At 42.6% G+C, this 21,545-nt stretch overlaps 1 protein-coding gene across 1 annotated transcript in view; it reads left to right on the top strand.

Moving 5' to 3' along the window:
- The window catches only part of wdr18 (WD repeat domain 18), a 97,453-nt gene that overhangs the window by 21,084 nt on the left and 54,824 nt on the right, over window positions 1-21,545 (top strand). Inside the window, exon 5 of the mRNA XM_014216070.2 lies at window positions 12,444-12,587. Coding sequence (XP_014071545.1) covers window positions 12,444-12,587 — 144 coding nt within the window. The remainder of the gene's footprint in view (window positions 1-12,443; window positions 12,588-21,545) is intronic.

Here is a 21,545-nt window from a genome sequence, read left to right as displayed (position 1 = left end):
AACACGTTTAAATGTTTTTCCTTCTCCGTGGTCGACCTGAGTGAGCCCACAGTCCTTGGTAGCGGGCCGCGTTGGTGTTACTGTTTTATCCTCAAAGCAGACAGAGATGGTGTTTAGTCTGTAGAGACTGCCACATACGTCTTCTGTCTGATCCTTTGAATTGCGACTCCACTTTGTCTCTACTGACATTTTGCTTGTTTGATTGCCTTGCGGAGGGAATAACTACACTGTTTGTATTCAGCCATATTCCCAGTCACCTTTCTATGGTTAAATGCTGTTGTTCGCACTTTCAGTTTCGCGCGAATGCCGCCATCTGTCCACAGTTTCTGGTTTGAGTAGGTTTTAATAGTTACAGTGTGTATAACATCTCCGACGCACTTCCTTATAAACTCACTCACCGAATCAGCGTATAAATCGATATTATTCTCTGAGGCTACCCGGAACATATCCCAGTCCGCGTTATCAAAACAAAGTGTGGATTCCGATTGGTCAGACTAGCGTTGAATAGTCCTTGTCACGGGTATATCCTTTTTGAGTTTCTGCCTATAGGAAGGGAGGAGCAAAATAGTCGTGGTCAGATTTCCTGAAAGGAGGGCGGGAGAGGGCCTTGTATGTATTGCGGAAGTTTAGAGTAGCAGTGATCCAGTGTTTTGCCAGCGCGAGTGCTATAGTCAATATGCTGATAGAATTTAGGTAGCCTTGTTCGCAAATTTGCTTTGTTAACCTTTCTAGGGTATGTGGGATGAAATCGTCCCACCTACTCAACAGCCAGTGGAATCCCGTGGCGCGATATTCAAATACCTTAGAAATGCTATTACTTCAATTTCTCAAACGTATGACTATTTTACACCATTTTAAAGACAAGACTCTCGTTAATCTAACCACACTGTCCGATTTCAAAAAGGCTTTACAACGAAAGCAAAACATTAGATTATATCAGCAGAGTACCCAGCCAGAAATAATCAGACACCCATTTTTCAAGCTAGCATATGTCACAAAAACCAAAACCACAGCTAAATGCAGCACTAACCTTTGATCTTCATCAGATGACACTCCTAGGACATTATGTTATACAATACATGCATGTTTTGTTCAATCAAGTTCATATTTATATAAAAAACCAGCTTTTTACATTAGCATGTGACGTTCAGAACTAGCATACCCACCGCAAACTTCCGGTGAATTTACTAAATTACTCACGATAAACGTTCACAAAAAACATAACTTATTTTAAGAATTATAGATACAGAACTCCTTTATGCAATCGCGGTGTCCGATTTTAAAATAGCTTTTCGGCAAAAGCACATTTTGCAATATTCTGAGTAGATAGCTCACAGGCTAGCTATTTTGACACCCACCAAGTTTGGCACTCACCAAACTCAGATTTACTATAAGAAAAATTGGATTACCTTTGCTGTTCTTGTCAGAATGCACTCCCAGGACTTCTACTTCATCCACAAATGTTGTTTTGGTTCAAAATAATCCATAGTTATGTTCAAATATTCTCTGTTTTGTTCTTGCGTTTCAAGACACTATCCGAACGGTGACGCGCATCGTGACAAAAAATTTCCAAATATTCCATTACCGTACTTCGAAGCATGTCAAACGCTGTTTAAAATACATTTTTATGCAATTTTCCTTGTAAAAAAGCGATAATATTCCGACCGGGAAACGTCCTTTCCGTTCAAAGACTCAAAATCTAAAATGGACTCTTCACGTGCACGCGCACACCCGTCTCATTGTTCTCAGATCGACCACTTACCAAATGCGCTACTGTTTTTCAGCCATGGGCTGCAAAGTCATCATTCAACGTTCTGGTGCCTTCTGGGAGCAGCGTTACAAAGTGTCACGTTACAGCAGAGATCCTCAGTTTTCAATAAAGAGAATGTAGAAGGCCAAGAAATGGTCAGAGAGGGCACTTCCTGTACAGAATCTTCTCAGGTTTTTGCCTGCCATATGAGTTCTGTTATACTCACAGACACCATTCCAACAGTTTTAGAAACTTTAGGGTGTTTTCTATCCAAATCAAACAATTATATGCATATTGTAGTTTCTGGGCAGTAGTAATAACCAGATTAAATCGGGTACGTTTTTTTTATTCCGATGTGAAAATACTGCCCCCTACCCTAGAGAGGTTAAAATCCCCAGCTATAATAAATGCAGCCTCAGGATATATGGTTTCCAGTTTGCCTAAAGTCCAGTGAAGTTCCTTGATGGCTGTCATGGGTGTCGGCTTGAGGGGAGATATACATGGCTGTGATAATAACCGACGAGAATTCTCTTGGGAGATAATACGGTCGGCATTTGATTGTGAGGAATTCTATGTCAGGTGAACAAAAGGACTTGAGTTCCGGTATGTTTTTCAATTACACCATGAGTCGTTAATCATAAAACATACACACAACTGCATCTAGCCTGCCTGATTGGGCAGCCATTTGGATCAGTAATGGGGGTTTTTCTCGGCATTTTAGCCTACAAGGTCCATGCACATTAGCAGGCCAGTAATATGGTGTATTTCTTTTAGGTTGTATCTGCTAACAGAAACATGCTAATGCATGGATTTCTAGGGGCACGCAAATGAATTATGAGAATGCGGGAGCGCGGGGGAAGATGTATCCATTGTTTCCACGTTTTGGCTTCCGGGTTTCTAAGAGTTTTCGAAAATGTGGAAATAATGCCTGCTCTAGAATGCCCTTCTAACCAATCAGAATCAAGTATTCAACAATGCCATGGTATAAACACAAACAATTTTCTTCTGTACAAAATAATTATTCATCTCGTTTCTCGCCGTCATAGAAATGTGGTTTGTTACTGTCATCTTTTGTGTGAAGTGAATTGAGAGAACCTATGGCACGTTTTGCCACTTGCAGTTTGCCCCTGTAGTAAAGGCATACCGGAATGCTAATATTATTTAAGTGATGAACTGAAGCTATGTATAGGGAGCTAGGCAACACAGGCCCTGGTGCTCTGTGTGTTTGATGTCCGTCTCTCTCCCTTCTCCCTTCATCCCCCAGTGTGTGGATGAGCTACTGGAGCGTGTGTGTGTGTCCCTGACGCAGGGCATCAAGTACTCTGATTAGCTTTTTGACTCGTGCCGAGTGACTGACATCCAGCGGCTCATTGAGAAATCACTCCCAGGCTTTTATTTAGCCAGCCAGCCAGTGTTCCTATTGATTTGTAACGGCAAGACATCTTTGCAAGTATAGAAAGAAAAAAATTGTTTGTAGAGGTCATAGAATTACTCTAGACAATATATTGCATTGGCGCATACTGTAAATAAGTCCACAATTCTTGAGGCTCCTGGTTTTAAAGTGGGCACTAATACAATGGAAGACAATATAGCCACAATGGAAATCAACCTGTTAAAATGATCAGCTCCTCACCCAGGCATCAATAATGAATGCCACTGGGTTATGAATTTAATTAAGAAGATGTCATATCTAAACCCTGATCAATATGATTAATCAGTCATGCTCCCACAGGGTATTTCTCCCATGTGTTTGTGGTACTTACTTGAGCTCTCAGAAATGGTAGATAATCTGCTAAAGCCTCCGCATCACGTCAGGTAACTCAGACCCTCCTGTCTATTACTGCTTTAATCGAATCTACTGTAGGCTAGATCATATTTCCATACAATATTTAGGACCACGGTCACAGCTATGCCTTATCTTTATGTAATCAAAAGAATAACTGATAAGTGCCTTAATCATTTATAATGCACCTTTCTAGTTACGGGGTTTTGGAGTCTGTTTTTATGGCTAAAAGTAAGAGGCAGTTGAGTTGGCAATTAGAGTAAGCATTCTCAATGTTTTAATAAATCAAAACAAATAAAATCTCAAAGTTATGTTGAATATAAAACATCTGCATTCTCAGCATTCTCACCCTGCAGCCTGGAAGTAAGCCGAGAGCTAGTGCTTTGGTTGACCAAAACATCGATTGGCTTTTGCACCGACTTCACACGCTATAGGTATAATTGGGTTTGCTGATATGTTGGTGCTGCACTTATTCTGTTGCACAGCCTTGCACGAACACGTGATCTTTTGCTAAGGTATGAAGCTATGGTTGCAGTTATGATGGCATGCAGACTTGGATGTGAATCATGTATTCTCATCTCTGGAATGCATTCCCGTTAAATTAGGTCAACCCCTCTCAAAATCCAATTAAGATAATATACATTCAATGCATTGGGAAATGTATACAAACAACCTCCATTATTTGTTTAAGCCACACAACACTGTGTTAAACTCAATATGCAGTGACTTAATTACTATTAGTATCAGACACATTGTGTCAACGATCAGTACAGTGAAAATGATTTACCTGCCTGTAAGCCATTTCTTCTGACTGAGCCCATCATTCATGCAAAAAGTATCAGTATCCAGCTATACCTAATGAGATTTGATCCTAATATACTGAGATAGGGGTACAGAGTTCACATAGTCCGTGCTGTTCTACAGTGCATTTGGAAAGTATTCGGCCCCCTTTTTCCACATTTTGTTACGTTAAATCCGTATTCTAAAATGGATTAAATAAAAATCAATCTACACACATTTTTACATTTTAGTCATTTAGCAGACGCTCTTATCCAGAGCGACTTACAGTAGTGAATGCATACATTTCATTTCATGCATTTTTTTTTTTGGTACTGACCCCCCGTGGGAATCAAACCCACAACCCTGGCGTTGCACACACCATGCTGGCATTGCAAACACCATGCTCTACCAACTGAGCCACAGGGAAGACCACAACACAGCATGACAAAATGAAAACGTGTTTTTACACATCTTTGCTAATTTTATAAAACATGTAAGAACAGAATTACCTTATTTAAATAAGTATTCAGACCCTTTGCTTTGAGACTCGAAACTGAGATCAGGTGCATCCTGTTTCCATGGATCACCCTTGAGATGTTTCTACAACTTGATTGGAGTCCACCTGCGGTAAATTCAATTTATTGGACATGATTTGGAAAGGCACACACCAGTCTATATAAGGTCCCACAGTTGACAGTGCATGTCGGCGCAAAAACCAAACCATGAGGTCGAAGGAATTGTCTGTAGAGCTCCGAGACAGGATTGTGTCGAGGCACCATCCCTACGGTGAAGCATGGTGGTGGCTATGGAACCCTGACCTGTTCACCGGACGTGCTTGTTGCACCCTCGACAACAACTACTATGATTATTATTATTTGACCATGCTGGTCATTTATGAACATTTTAACATCTTGACCATGTTCTGTTATAATATCCACCCGGCACAGCCAGAAGAGGACTGGCCACCCCTCATAGCCTGGTTCCTCTCTAGGTTTCTTCCTAGGTTTTGGCCTTTCTAGGGAGTTTTTCCTAGGGAGTTTTTCCTAGCCACCGTGCTTCTTTCACATGCATTGCTTGCTGTTTGGGGTTTTAGGCTGGGTTTCTGTACAGCACTTTGAGATATCAGCTGATGTACGAAGGGCTATATAAATACATTTGATTTGATTTGTGGCAGTATGCTCTGGGGATATTTTTTAGCGGCCGGGACTAGGAGACTAGTCAGGATCGAGGGAAAGGTGAACGGAGCAAGGTACAGAGAGATCCTTGAAGGTTCAACTTCCGACAGAACAATGACCCTAAGCACACAGACAAGACAACACAGGAGTGGCTTTGGGACAAGTCTCTGAATGTCCTTGAGTGGCCCTGCCAGAACCCGGACTTGAACCCGATTCAACATCTCTGGAGAGACCTGAAAATAGCTGTGCAGCGACACACCCCATCCAGCCTGGCAGAGCTTGAGAGAAACTCCCCAATTACAGGTGTGCCAAGCTTGTAGCGTCAGACCCAAGAAGACTCGAGGCTGTAATCGCTGCTTCAACAAAGTACTGATTTAAAGGGTCTGAATACTTATGTAAATGTGATATTTAAGGTTAAACATTGTTTTAATTGTTTTTATTTTGCAACATTTTCTAAACCCGCTTTTGCTTTTTCATTATGGGGTATTGTGTGTAGATTGATGAGGGGGGGAGAAACTATTTTATACATTTTAGAATAAGGCTGTAACAAAATGTGGAAAAAGTCAAGGGGGTCGGAATACTCTCCAAAGGCGCTATATCTCCAAGATGAAGAGTCGTGTTACAAATGAACGTCATTAGGCACCTGCTCTGAGCTGGAAATCATTTTGAACAATGTCCCTGCCCATGACTTGTTCAAAAGTATTTTTTACAGGACGTGCAGTATTTTATTCAGCAGTTGGGTCACATGCAATCTAATGAAGAAAATGCTTGTGGCTCATGTCCAATAGCAAAACAAATGGCCAGCAAAACAAAATGGAAATACTACCTCCTTCAAATGTTTTTTTCAAGTGGAGGAATTGCAACTCTTTTAACAAGAATCATCGTAGTTGTTTAACATGCAAGTTGTCGATCAATCCAGTATATTCCATAGTTTGAAAGGAATTAATGTGAAGTGATTTAGCCCATTTTCTATAGATATAACCATAGTTTGATAAATTAAAGAGTGGAGCGCTTATAATTCTGACTCACCTTTTATCCCCCCCAGTGGTTTATATTTAATTGACAGGCGTGGGTTGTTTCTTCCATCTCTCTTCTTCTTTCATCTTGAAAGTCTCATGTCCCCTGTGGCAGTTGGAACAGCCCACCAGCTTCAGAACATGTTTAAGATGTAGGCTAACTTTTTTTTATTAGGCTAATATTTTTTATTTCGTATTTAGATTCACCAAACATTTTCATACTTAAGATTTTCTGCATTGGTCAATGTAACACAGAGCCCTACTTACCATTTTCCCTCTATAATTCTGAAGTTTGATTTTATTGTAGCATGTTTTGGCTAAGTCAACTGTGTCCCTTCATGACAAATAGCTGGCAAACTATTTCCATTAGGATAAATGCTGAAGTAAATTGTAAATCCAGAACATTCACTTTTGTCTTACTCGTGCTTAACTTTAGCGGTTTTCCTACACCATCCATTGGGTTATATAATTCAAATGGACTACTTTTGATAACATCTACCATTTGCAGTAAATCAACTTAGCACAAGAAACAACTTTAAAATACTCAACTTTCAAGCCTCAACAGATAAGAATATTCTTCATACACGTGTTTCATTAAAATATATAACTTGAAATCAGTAGACAATATGCATGCACATAATGCTACTCAAAGTCTACCTCACTTATATTGAGTCTCATTGTGCAGGATGCCATGTCTCGCTCTCTTTTGCTCAATTCTATTACATCTTCACTGCATACCAAATTTGTCAGCGGCTCGTATTGTCATGTTCAATATCATCAGCTGCTCTATAGATTCCAGGCTGTCAGTCTCCACAGACAAATAATTCCCCCTGTCCGATGATGGGGAGTGATCGTGTTGGCTGAAGGAGAAGCAGACGGCATGCCAGAGAACAGGGCTTGTTAGGACAAGGCAGGTTGGGCTATAGACAACGTTTAGTAGCCCCCCTCCCTCCCACCCCTATGACAGACTCTAAATGGATGAGCCCCACCATTCCCTCTAGTATACTCAGACTCAGCAGAGTAGTGTCTTGGAGGAGAGATGGGAGGGAGGGTTTTTGAATTATTTCATATCTTATTTTGTGTTTTTTAATGTTTGGTGTACTCTTGTTTTTGTAATTCCATGACTGGGTTGTCTAGAAGTTGGCTGTGTTCAGGCCTGGCTCTCAAAGTTTTTCTCTCCCAAGAGCCATCACGTTTTTCCTTCAAGCCGTTAGCAAAGTTTTCTTTTGATAAATGATGCGATCAAAATCAATTTGATTATGGTTCTACCAAAGGGAGCGCATATACTTTTCATGTCATCAGTAATCTGTCTTTTTCATCACTTTATTTTTACCAAGCTTGGAGTCTGCTAGATTTCTTAAAAAACAAAAACAAGAATAAATATGGGCTATATGGTCACACCTGTTGTAATCATGTCCCTACATCCATACCAGAACTAAATCAGTGTAAAAGTATTCAGGCCCCTTTTTCTACATTTGGTTACATTACAGCCTTATTCTAAAATTGATGAAGTTATTATTCTTATCAATCCACACACATTACCTCATGACAAAGCAAAAACAGATTTTTAGAAATGTTTGCTAATTTAGAAAAAATAAATAACATAGCATATTTACAGAAGTATTCAGACCCTTTGATATGAGACTCAAAATTGAGCTCAGGTGCATCCTGTTTCCATTGATCATCTTTGAGATGTTTCTGCAACTTGATTGGGTTCCACCTGTGGAAAATTCAATTGATTGGCCATGATTTGGAAAGGCACACACCAGTCTATATAAGGTCCCACAGTTGACAGTGAATGTCAGAGCAAAAACTAAGCCATGAGGTCGAAGGTATTGTCTGTAGAGCTCCGAGACAGGATTGTGTCGGCACAGATTTGGGAAGGGTACCAAATAATGTGTGCAGCATTGAAGTTCCTCAAGAACACAGTGGCCTTAAATGAAAGAAATGTGGAACCACCAAGACTCTTCCTAGAGCTGGCTGCCAAGCCAAACTGAACAACCGGGGGAGAAGGGTCTTGGTCAGGGAGGTGACCAGGAATCCGATGGTCACTCTGACAGAGCTCTAGAGTTCCTTTGTGGAGATGGGAGAGCCTTCCAGAAGGACAACCATCTCTGCAGCACTCGACCAATCAGGCTTTTATGGTAGTGTGGCCAGACTTCTCAGTAAAAGGCACATGTCAGCCCACTTAGTTTGCCAAAAGGCACCTGAAGACTCTGACCATGAGAAACAAAATTCTCTGGTCTGATGAATCCAAGATTGAACTCTTTGGCCTGAATGCCAAACTTCATGTCTGGAGGAAACCTGGCACCATCCCTTCAGTGAAGCATGGTGGTGGCAGCATCATGCTGTGGGGATGTTTTTCAGCGGCAGGGACTGGGAGACTAGTCAGGTTTGAGGGAAATATGAACGGAGCCAAGTACAGAGAGATCCTTGAAGCGCTCAAGACCTCCGACTGTGGCGCGACGGTTCACCTTCCAACAGGACAACGACCCTAAGCACACAGCCAAGACAATGCAGGAGTGCCTTCGGGACAAGTCTCTGAATGTCCTTGAGTGGCCCAGCTAGAGCCTGTACTTGAACCCGATCTAACATCTCTGGAGAGACAGAGCTTGAGAGGATCAGCAGAGACGAATGGAAGAAACTCCCCAAATACAGGTGTGCCAAGCTTGTAGCGTCAGACCAAAGAAGACGTGAGGCTGTAATCGCTGCCAAAGATGAATAATTATGTAAATGTGATATTTCAATTTTTTTTATACATTTGCAAAAATGTCTAAAAACCCGTTTTTTGCTTCGTAATTATGGGATATTGTGTGTAGATTGAGGGATTAAAACAATTGTAATCAATTTAATAATACGGCTGTAACGTAACAAAGACCAAGGAGCTCTCCAAACAAGTCAGGGACAAAGTTGTGGAGAAGTACAGATCAGGGTTGGGTTATAAAAAAAATATATATATCCGAAACTTTGAACATCCCACGGAGTACCATTAAATCCATTATTAACAAGTTGAAAGAATATGGCACCACAACAAACCTGCCAAGAGATGGCCGCCCACCAAAACTCACAGACCAGCCAAGGAGGGCATTAATTAGAGGCAACAAAGAGACCAAAGATAACCCTGAAGGAACTGCAAAGCTCCACAGCGGAGATTGGAGTATCTGTCAATAGGACCACTTTAAGCCGTACACTCCACAGAGCTGGGCTTTACGGAAGAGTGGCCAGAAAAAAGCCATTGCTTAAAGAAAAAAATGTGTTTTATTCACTAAAAGGCATATGGGAGATTCCCCAAATATATGGAAGAAGGTATTCTGGTCAGATTAGACAAAAATTGGACATTTTGGCCATCAAGGAAAACGCTATGTCTGGCACAAACCCAACACCTCATCACCCAGAGAACGCCATCCCCACAGTGAAGCATGGTGGTGGTGGCAGCATCATGCTGTGGGTATGTTTTTCATCGGCAGGGACTGGGAAACTGGTCAGAATTGAAGGAACGATGGATGACGCTGAACACGGGGAAATTCTTGAGGGAAACCTGTTTGTCTTCCAGAGATTTGAGACTGGGACGGAGGTTCACCTTCCAGCAGGACTATGACCCTAAACCTACTGCTAAAGCAACACTCGAGTGGTTTAACCTCTATGGGCTAGGTGGGACGCTTGTGTCCCACCTACTCAACAGCGAGTGTAATCCCGTGGCGCGATATTCAAATACCTTAGAAATGCTATTACTTCAATTTCTCAAACATATGACTATTTTACACCATTTTAAAGAAAAGACTCTCGTTAATCTAACCACACTGTCCGATTTCAAAAAGGCTTTACAACGAAAGCAAAACATTAGATTATGTCAGCAGAGTACCCAGCCAGAAATAATCAGACACCCGTTTTTCAAGCTAGCATATAATGTCACAAAAACCAAAACCACAGCTAAATGCAGCACTAACCTTTTGATGATCTTCATCAGATGACACTCCTAGGACATTATGTTATACAATACATGCATGTTTTGTTCAATCAAGTTCATATTTATATCAAAAACCAGCTTTTTACATTAGCATGTGACTAGCATTCCCACCGAACACTTCTGGTGAATTTACTAAATTACTCACGATAAACGTTCACAAAAAACATAACAATTATTTTAAGAATTATAGATACAGAACTCCTTTATGCAATCGCTATGTCCGATTTTAAAATAGCTTTTCGGTGAAAGCACATTTTGCAATATTCTGAGTAGATAGCCCGGCCATCACAGGCTAGCTATTTTGACACCCACCAAGTGTGGTACTCACCAAACTCAGAATTACTATTAGAAAAATTGGATTACCTTTGCTGTTCTTCGTCAGAATGCACTCCCAGGACTTCTACTTCAATAACAAATGTTGGTTTGGTTCCAAATAATCCATAGTTATATCCAAATAGCGGCGTTTTGTTCGTGCGTTCAAGACACTATCCGAAGGGTAAAGAAGGGTGACGCGCCCGGCGCGTTGTGACAAAAAAAATCAAAATATTCCATTACCGTACTTCGAAGCATGTCAAACGCTGTTTAAAATCAATTTTTATGCGATTTTTCTCGTAAAAAAGCGATAATATTCCGACCGGGAAACCCTGTTTTCGTTCAAAGACGAAAAAATAAAAACATGGTGTCGGCTCGTGCACGTGCCTCCAGTCTCATTGTTCTCAGATCGACCACTATCCAAATGCGCTACTGTTTTTCAGCCATGGCCTGCAAAGTCACCATTCATCATTCTGGCGCCTTCTGAGAGCCTATGGGAGCGTTGGAAAATGTCACGTTATGCCAGAGATGCCCTGTTTTGGTTAGAGATGATCAAGAAGGCCAAGAAATAGTCAGAGAGGGCGCTTCCTGTTTGGAATCTTCTCAGGTTTTGGCCTGCCAAATGAGTTATACTCAGACACCATTCAAACAGTTTTAGAAACTTTAGGGTGTTTTCTATCCAAATCAAACAATTATATGCATATTCTAGTTACTGGGCAGGAGTAGTAACCAGATTAAATCGGGTACGTTTTTTTATCCGGCCGTGCAAATACTGCCCCCTATCCCCAACAGGTTAAGGGTAAACATTTAAATGTCTTGAATAGCCTCGAGAAAGCCCAGACCTCAATCCAATTGAATCTGTGGTATGACTCGAAGATTGCTGTACACCAGCGGAACCCATCCAAGTTGAAGGAGCTTGAGCAATTTTGCCTTGAGGAATGGGCAAAAATCCCAGTGGCTAGATGTGCCAAGCTAATAGAGACATACCCCAAGAGAATTGCAGCTGTAATTGCTGCGAATCGTAGCTCTACAAAGTATTGACTTTTGGGGGGTGAATAGTAATGCACGCTCAAGTTCTGTTTTTTTGTTTTATTTCTTGTTTGTTTCACAATTAAAAAATATTTTGCATCTTTAAAGTGGCAGGCATGTTGTGTAAATCAAATTAAACAAACCCCCCAAAAATTTCAGGTTGTAAGGCAACAAAATAGGAAAAATGCCAAAGGGGGGGTGAATACTTTCGCAAGCCACTGTACTTTCCAGTTCCAAAATCTGTTCCTCAGCAGTTTTTTTCTTAATTTCTCTGCTAGCTGTAATAATGGATTTGCTCAATGAATGGCCATCAAGATCTTGGCACAATGTAAGTGTCATAGGCACTAAATGATTTGATCTATCCAAGTCATTAAGTTGAGGTTGGAACAGAAATTTGCAGACGTTCTGCAGACTAAGATGTATTTTAGTGTCTTGCACTCTTAAACGGCCCACTCCTCTAAGACAGACAGGGTCAGACTAACAGCCCTGCAGTGTGAGCTCATACTGATAATGTGACGTTATACAGTATCTTTTAAAGCTGAAGTTAAACAATGTCCACAACTCTGATCAAATTAACCCTAAAACTCTTCTTTTATTTTGTCTTTTGCTCTCTTTCTCTCAAACTCTCTAGCTATGGGAGCTATCCTCTGGCGAGATGCTCCTGTCTGTTCTTTTTGACGTGGGCATCATGTCAGTGACCCTTGACCCCTGCGAGTACTACCTCTTCTGCGGTGGCAGTGACGGCGGTATATTTCAGGTGTCCCTCTGTAGCCAGGTAAGCTATATATCTTTTGTCTTTGCCACCCTCGCTGTTTAACCCTGAGCTTTCATCGATTAACTTCACAACGCGTTTGAATTACAAACTGTGGGTCTCTCTTAATGGAGCATCCGTCAAGCACAACCTTGCCCACGCAGACATGGGTTTTTGTTTCATAACATCAAGGGTTCATCAATAGCCTCTCTGTACATTATAAACGGGTTGCCCTACCATAAATAACCAACCCGTTGTGGACAGTACCCACGGAGAGAAGTGTCTGGACAGGGGTGAGCTCAGCCGGGTGACGGCAAATTGGAAAGCAGATATACAGCAGGCACAATGGGCCACAGTCTGGCGACGCCACAAGGGCAAGTGACGTAACTGAGAGAGACTTTGAACTGACAGAGTCATCTGTAAAACCATAGCCGGTTCATAGAACTTTGAAGACTGCAGATGAGCAGCCTGAGGCAAATAAGCACATTAATGTCAAGCCCTTGAAAATAACCTTAGAATTTCATATACTGTCATCAAACCCGTTACCCGATATATTCATTATTTAAAAGTGAGACAATTTAATTTCCACAAGTGAAGGCGGAAACACTTCACCAAGTACACACAACTGACAACTTAATACATTGAGAACATTACAAATAAAAGAATCCCTCCTCCACCTGTCAATTGCTGCATAATACATCCTTGACTGAATTCCCTTTTGAGTTAGTCCTGTACATTTTCCAGTGAAGCACCAAAATACAGTACACTTCATAAGAGGGGCCCTCTGATCAGCTGACAGCGCCTTGATGTGTCTCCACACTGCTGGCCTGGAACTTGGCTGCTAAAGTTTGTTAATGAAGAGGGGAATGTGAGTGATGTTTGGACCAGCCCACATCTCTCTGGTGCACAGGGAAGGTCAAGGCAGGTTACACTTACACAAAGCTTTGTCTAGTGGTAGATTGGGGAGGCATTTCCGGAACACTACTCTAAAGCATCCTACAGAATCTTCGCTTGGGATCACCCCAGTTTTTCCAGCTTAAGCCACTGAGAAAGTCTTCTTCAGTTCAAAGGGAAAATATTAATAAAACCCGAAGTCTACCATCTGCCACAATTTGTAATTCTGCACATGTATCGGGGAATTCTCTAAAGATACTCCTCTGTTGCTTTTCCATGAACTTTCTAACATTGCACCGTCCTTGTACGGGTGAATCCCCACGCTGTTGGCCTGAAAGATGGAGAGGTGATAGAATGCGGGAAGGGGGGGGGTACACCAGCAAAGCCTGTGTTTTGGGTTTAAATCGCCTGGGGTCTTTAATTGCTATTATTGCCCGATATCATGCCTCATGAGGGACTACTTTGCCCCCCCCCCTACGGTGCTCTTGGTTGCCCCCATATAACAGTTTCTATACATTCCCATCAGTCTCGTCTAGTGGGATTATTTCTGACCGCTCTTTTTCAAGGAGAAAAGAAGACACACGTCAGGTTCAGAGTTGTCTGCCAGCCCTTCTGGCTAAGTGAATCTAGTCTTACTGCAACGTGCTAATCAAGAGCTTCCTGCGTCTTCCTCGGCTTAAACACAAGATGGACTTCTGTATTTGGCATGATTGATGGTTTGTTTGCAGGATAGGCTCATTTTGTGCCCCTTAAAGTCACATTTCAATGCAGACAAATGTCTTTGTCGAGCTGCAGAGAATCAATCCAAATATTGTATGTAACTGACATAACCAACTAGATCAGAGAAGACATTAATGGATGTGGTTCAATTTGAGTTTCAAGCTTTGTCCTCTCCTCCTTTCTACTCGTCATGAGTTTCATGTCAGGTACCACAAAGAAACTTGTATAAAAGACTCAATTAAACATGACATAAATGAATGTGCACATTTTAGCACAAGAAAGGATCCCCCTCCCCTTGTTAGACCACCCCACTTCTATTTAAAACCTAATTTCCCTTATCCTGGCTCTTGCAGTCGCACAAAACTGGGTGCGAGTCACTCACTGTGCAGGCGGGTTGCCCATAGGCATCACTCCCCATGATACACAAATCCTGCCTTTTTTCTCTTCCTCTCTCACTCCTGAAGCAAGTTTTTTTTTTTTAGATGGAGTGCTTCCCAATGCTTACTTCCATGGCATGAGAATCACTGTCTGAGTAAAGGAAGATTGCTCACTGCTCCATTTATTTACTCCATTTATGTATCCATAATTAAACTCGCACATTTAGGTTTTTCAACCTCCTTACGCGATATCTCTTTTAGTTTTAATTGTGAAAGCCTCTCCCAAAATCCAACAGCCCCACTGGAAATGTTGTGGGTGGCTCTTGCATGTATGGCCAAATAAGCGATATCCCAGAGGCATCAGGTTTGAGTGGAGAAAAGTCTGTGAAAGAGTGCTGCAGATGGATGGCTGCAGATGGATAACAAATACACTATATATACACAAGTATGTGGACACCCCTTCAAATTACTGCATTCGGCTATTTCAGCCACACTCGTTGTTGACCGGTGTATAAAATCAAGCACACAGCCATGCAATCTCCATAGACAAACATTGGCAGCAGAATGGCCTTACTTTAGAGCTTAGTGACTTTCAACATGCCACCGTCAAAGGATGCCACCTTTCCAACAAGTCAGTTTGTCAAATTTCTGCCCTGCTAGAGCTGCCTCAGTCAACTACACTGCTCAAAAAAATAAAGGGAACACTTAAACAACACAATTTAACTCCAAGTCAATCACACTTCTGTGAAATCAAACTGTCCACTTAGGAAGCAACACTGATTGACAATAAATTGCACATGCTGTTGTGCAAATGGAATAGACAACAGGTGGAAATTATAGGCAATTAGCAAGACACCCCCAATAAAGGAGTGGTTCTGCAGGTGGGGACCACAGACCACTTCTCAGTTCCTATGCTTCCTGGCTGATGTTTTGGTCACTTTTGAATGCTGGCGGTGCTTTCACTCTAGTGGTAGCATGAGACGGAGTCTACAACCCACACAAGTGGCTCAGGTAGTGCAGCTCATCCAGGATGGCACATCAATGCGAGCTGTGGCAAGAAGGTTTGCTGTGTCTGTCAGCGTAGTCTCCAGAGCATGGAGGCGCTACCAGGAGACAGGCCAGTACATCAGGAGACGTGGAGGAGGCCGTAGGAGGGCAACAACCCAGCAGCAGGACCGCTACCTCCGCCTTTGTGCAAGGAGGAGCAGGAGAAGCACTGCCAGAGCCCTGCAAAATGACCTCCAGCAGGCCACAAATGTGCATGTGTCTGCTCAAACGGTCAGAAACAGACTCCATGAGGGTGGTATGAGGGCCCGACGTCCACAGGTGGGGGTTGTGCTTACAGCCCAACACCATGCAGGACATTTGGCATTTGCCAGAGAACACCAAGATTGGCAAATTCGCCACTGGCGCCCTGTGCTCTTCACAGATGAATGCAGGTTCACACTGAGCACATGTGACAGACGTGACAGAGTCTGGAGACGCCGTGGAGAACGTTCCGCTGCCTGCAACATCCTCCAGCATGACCAGTTTGGCGGTGGGTCAGTCATGGTGTGGGGTGGCATTTCTTTGGGGGGCCGCACAGCCCTCCATGTGCTCGCCAGAGGTAGCCTGACTGCCATTAGGTACCTAGATGAGATCCTCAGACCCCTTGTGAGACCATATGCTGGTGCAGTTGGCCCTGGGTTCCTCCTAATGCAAGACAATGCTAGACCTCATGTGGCTGGAGTGTGTCAGCAGTTCCTGCAAGAGGAAGGCATTGATGCTATGGACTGGCACGCCCGTTCTCCAGACCTGAATCCAATTAAGCACATCTGGGACATCATGTCTCGCTCCATCCACCAACGTCACGTTGCACCACAGACTGTCCAGGAGTTGGCGGATGCTTTAGTCCACCTCATCAGGAGCATGCCCAGGCGTTGTAGGGAGGTCATACAGGCACGTGGAGGCCACACACACTACTGAGCCTCATTTTGACTTGTTTTAAGGACATTACATCAAAGTTGGATCAGCCTGTAGTGTGGTTTTCCACTTTAATTTTGAGTGCGACTCCAAATCCAGACCTCCATGGGTTGATAAATTGGATTTCCATTGATTATTTTTGTGTGATTTTGTTGTCAGCACATTCAACTATGTAAAGAAAAAAGTATTTCATAAGATTATTTCTTTCATTCAGATCTAGGATGTGTTGTTTAAGTGTTCCCTTTATTTTTTTGAGCAGTATATATAAGTGCTGTTATTGTGAAGTGGAAATGTCTAGGAGCAACAACGGCTCAGCCGCGGGACTGGTGGGCCACACAAGCTCACAAGACCGCCGAGTGCTGTAGCGCGTAAAAAAAATCATCTATCCTCGGTTGGAATACTCTACAGAGTTCCAAATTGCCTCTGGAAGCAACGTCAGCACAAGAACTGTTCGTTGGGAACTTAATGAAATGGTTTTCCATGGCCAAGCAGCCACACACAAGCCTAAGATCACCATGCACAATGGCAAGCGACGGCTGGATTGGTGTAAAGCTTGCCGCCGTTGGACTCTGGAACAGTGGAAACGCGTTCTCTGGAGTGATGAATTACGCTTCACCATCTGGCAGTTCGACGGACTAATCTGGGTTTGGCGGATGCCAGGATAACGCGTTGTGCCAACTGTAAAGTTTGTTGGAGGTATGCGGCTGTTTTTCATGGTTCGGGCTAGGCCCCTTAGTTCCAGTGAAGGGAAATCTTAATGCTACAGCATACAATGCCATTCAAGCCGATTCTCTGCTTAAAACTTTGTGGCAACAGTTTGGGGAAGGCCCTTTCTTGTTTCAGCATGAAAATGCCCCCGTTCACAAAGCGAGGTCTATACAGAGATGGTTTGTCAAGATCGGTGTGGAAGAACTTGCCCTGACCTCAACCCCATCGAACACCTTTGGGATGAATTGGAACGCCGACTGCAAGCCAGGCCTAATTGCCCAACATCAGTGCCCGACCTCACTAATGCGCTTGTGGCTGAATGGAAGTCCCCGCAGCAATGTTCCAACATCTAGTGGAAACCCTAACCAGAAGAGTGGAGGCTGTTATAGCAGCAAAGGGGGGACCAACTCCATATTAATGCCCATGATGTTGGACTGAGATGTTCGACGAGCAGGTGTCCACATACTTTTGGTCATGTAGTGTATCTCTATCTGTTAGGACTGTCATTTTTTTCAACAGTTCCCTTACTCATCTCTTCTCCAACCAAGAGCTTATTTATGTCCTCTCCATCTCCATGCCCCCTCTCACTGACACATGGTTATTGTTCCAGTCCTCTCAATAAATATGAATACAACCAAAACGTGAATGTTAGTCAGTAAGGGACTGGGGGATCTATTGGTGGCGCCATGATTACATGAGAATATTAACAGAAACGGTCCTATAGACTGGTCCTTTTAGTTGTTATAATTGTATTTAGAGATGTTTGGCTACGGTACAGATTACTGCATCTAATATCATTCTACTATTGGTCAGGGGTTTTATGTTCACTTTTTGACATGAAAGTATCACAATTGCTGTGAATGTTGTAGTGGAGTGACTTGACCTCAGGAAGAATGGCTCAGTTATAAAATAGTAATTGATTTGAAAGATAAACTCCCTCAGAAATCTTTTATCATTTCATTTATTCATATTGAAGTGTGTTTCATGTATACTGAAAAGACCTGTTGCAATTATTGAGAAGATTCCCCAAGTCAAGGCCCGGTTTGGGTAACCAAGTTTCTCAGCTTCTTATTCATGCCTACCGACCCCTTTCACCATGGTCCTGTATCTGGAATCATAGGTTATTAATGTGCTAACGTTCCTCATGTTTTTTTAATGTATTTTTTTATCTTTAATGCTTGCCTTTCAAAGATTTTCAAAGCCAAGCTGCTGCTGCCCCATTGACTCGTACGCCTTTTGACTTCCAACCTCAGTCTTTAGACGCTTAGTTATTTAGGCATATCATCTTAAAGATCAATTGGTTAATTAAGGTAATTGGAGAGGATAAAAGCTTTTATAGCCCTGGATTTGAGTACAACTAATAATGATTATCAATGTGTTTAAAGAGCGGAACATGTCGTTTGTTAAAACAGGTATTTGATTAAACAATGTTTTAATGCCAAGCTTTGCGTTGTTGCATCGTTCCTCCATAGATGCTGGAACTTGCTGGTGAGTGAAATCACAGCTTTTTAATCCTGCATCATTTCCTCTTCCCTCTGGCTTCCCCCTAGCTCTCAAAGTATAATGATCCGTCTCATTATGCTGCATTCTGTCATTCATACTAAAGGGATTGCAGATAATCTGTTACTCATTTGTCCTCGTTGTGATTGAGAATGGATATTGTGTTGCTTTGGGCCAACTGGCTTCCATTACAAATGTTTTATATATTTTTTTAAATGTATGTATTCATTTTTACATCATTTGTTAGAATCCAATAGGGTTGCTGCACATCTTAACATATTGTGGTTTATTTTTAACACAGTGAGATCCCTTTGTATTGAAGCTACCTGTATACTGTATTTGGACCTTGCATCAACCCCATAAGTTAACCATCATTTCCCTATAGCAACAACCACATTTTCGTTTCCATCTCATGATTCAGCTTAAACATTTTCGGAGTATAATATCGGAAGTCTGCCATCTCTACAGTCAGCATCTAAAAGGCATTAACTCTCTGCTAGCATGTGTCTTTCTGCTCCTCTAATTGTGCTGTTTACCCGATTTGGGGAGAGTTATGCATTTCCTAAACAGCTTAACTGTGAATGTGCCTGTGGATCATTGTTTAATAAAAGGGATTTCGTACCATAGCTGGGCAGAAGTTTCTATGCGATGAGTGTTTCAATGCATGGCGGGCATTAACTCTGCCAGTGGGGATATGAGCGTTGCATTCCGAGAGCTGCGTTTGTTGTGCCGTTTCGTTCCCCTTGTTTAAATTGTTCAGCAGGAGATGAGACCGTGAGCCCAGAATTTTCACATTGGGATAAATAGGCAGACAGAAAATCTGACCGTTCCCATTCCTCACGCAAGGCAGCCGCAGCAGCTAGCCGTTTCCTTTTTCTTCAGTGTGAAGGTTTAGAAATGTAATCCTGCCAAGAAGTTTTTGCCATAGAAAATACAAGTTTCTTGCTAAATGGTTCCGAACATCCCTCACTGATTTAAGCACTTGATTTGAACAGTTTAACAGGCTAATGTTAGAAGAAAAATAATCTGGCCTTCATCGTGGTGAATAATCTTTTCACTCCACCTCCAACATTTTAGTTAATGTAGTGGTGTGAAATGAGACATGATGCTTCCCGCAAACCGTCCCTTAATGATTTGCATTTCAGTCATCTGGCCATTTGTACAGCTGAGTCTCCAGCCCAAGCCAGGCTTGTAGACACATCGATATAATTAATAGCCACGGCTTCAACTAAATCCCGTTTCGGGTCCACTTTTCATGTTTAATTGAGTGCTCTGAAGACCTGCAGTATAGACGTGATGTAATGATTAGTCTGTCATAGTAAAATCCAGTGGCGTCCTCCCTCCCTTGCATGTCACACGCAACCCCATCCCTAATTAATGCAATTAAGTAAATCGATCAAACCATTTTAGAGGCTGACGAGTGCCAGAAATATCCTGCCAACTTAATATATGAGAGAGACATGTTACTCTTATTGTATTTGTCACATGGTTTATAAACAACCGATGTGGACTAACAGTGAAATTCTTACTTACAGGCTCTTTCCAACAATGCAGAGAAAGAAAATGGAGAAATAATGGAAAAGTAAAACACGTAATAATAGATACACAATGTGTAATTATATATACAAGGGTACCAGTACCGAGTTGATATGTAGGGGTACGAGTTAGAGGTAGCTTTGTGTATATATAACTAGGAACACTGTGACATAGTAAACAGTAGCAGCAGCGTATGTGTTGAGTCAAAGGGTTAGTGCAAAAAGGGTCAGTGCAGATAGTCCGGGTAACTATTTGGTTAACTATTTAACTAACTATTTAGTAGTCTTATGGCTTGGGGGTAGAAGCTGTTCAGAGTCCTGTTGGTTCCACACTTGGTGCATCAGTACCACTTGCCGTGCGGTAGCAGGGAGAACACTCTATGACTTGGGTGGCTGGAGTCTTTGACAATTTTTAGGGCCTTCCTCTGACACTGCCTGGTATAGAGATCCTGGATGGCAGGGCGCTCAGCTCCAGTGATGTACTGGGCCGTATGCACTACCCTTGGTACCGCCTTGCGGTCAGAGGCCAAGCAGTTGCCACACCAAGCGGTGATGCAGCCAGTCAAGATGTTCTCGACGGTGCAGCTGTAGAAGTTTTTGAGGACCATTTTTTTCAGCCTCTTGCAGGAGAAGACGTGTTATCGTGTCCTCTTCAGGACTGTGTTGGTGTGTTTGAACCATGATAGATCCTTAGTGATGTGGACACCAAGGAACTTGAAGCTCTCGACCCACTCCACTACAACCCTGTCAATGTGAACAGGGACGATCAGCTCCTTTGTCTTGCTTACATTAAGAGAGAGGTTGTTGTCCTGGCCCCACACTGCCAGGTCTGTGACCTCCTCCCTATAGGCTTTCTCATCAGGCCTACCACCATTGTGTTGTCGGAAAACTTAATGATGGTGTTGAAGTCGTGTGCGGCGATGCAGTCGTGGGTGAACAGGGAGTACGGAGGAAAAACAATGTATGAAAATGTATGCATTCACTACTGTAAGTCGCTCTGGATAAGAGCGTCTGCTAAATGACAAATGTAAATGTAAATGAGTACAGGAGGTGACTAAGCACGCACCCCTGAGGGGCCCCCATGTTGAGGGTCAGAGTGGCGGATGTGTTGTTGCCTACCCTCACCACGTGGGGGGTGTCCAGTCAGGAAGTCCAGGATCCAGTTGCAGAGGGAGGAGTTCAGTCCCAGGGTCCTTAGCTTAATGATGAACTTGGAGGGCACTATGGTGTTGAACGCTGTGCTGTAGTCAATGAACAGCACAAGCGCATTGGCTCTGGGTATTTAA

Source organism: Salmo salar, chromosome ssa10, assembly GCF_905237065.1.
Source record: "Salmo salar chromosome ssa10, Ssal_v3.1, whole genome shotgun sequence".
NCBI classification, from domain to species: Eukaryota; Metazoa; Chordata; class Actinopteri; order Salmoniformes; family Salmonidae; genus Salmo; species Salmo salar.
The sequence above is the reverse complement of the archived record's forward strand: the minus strand, read 5'-3'. Positions and strand labels throughout refer to the sequence as shown.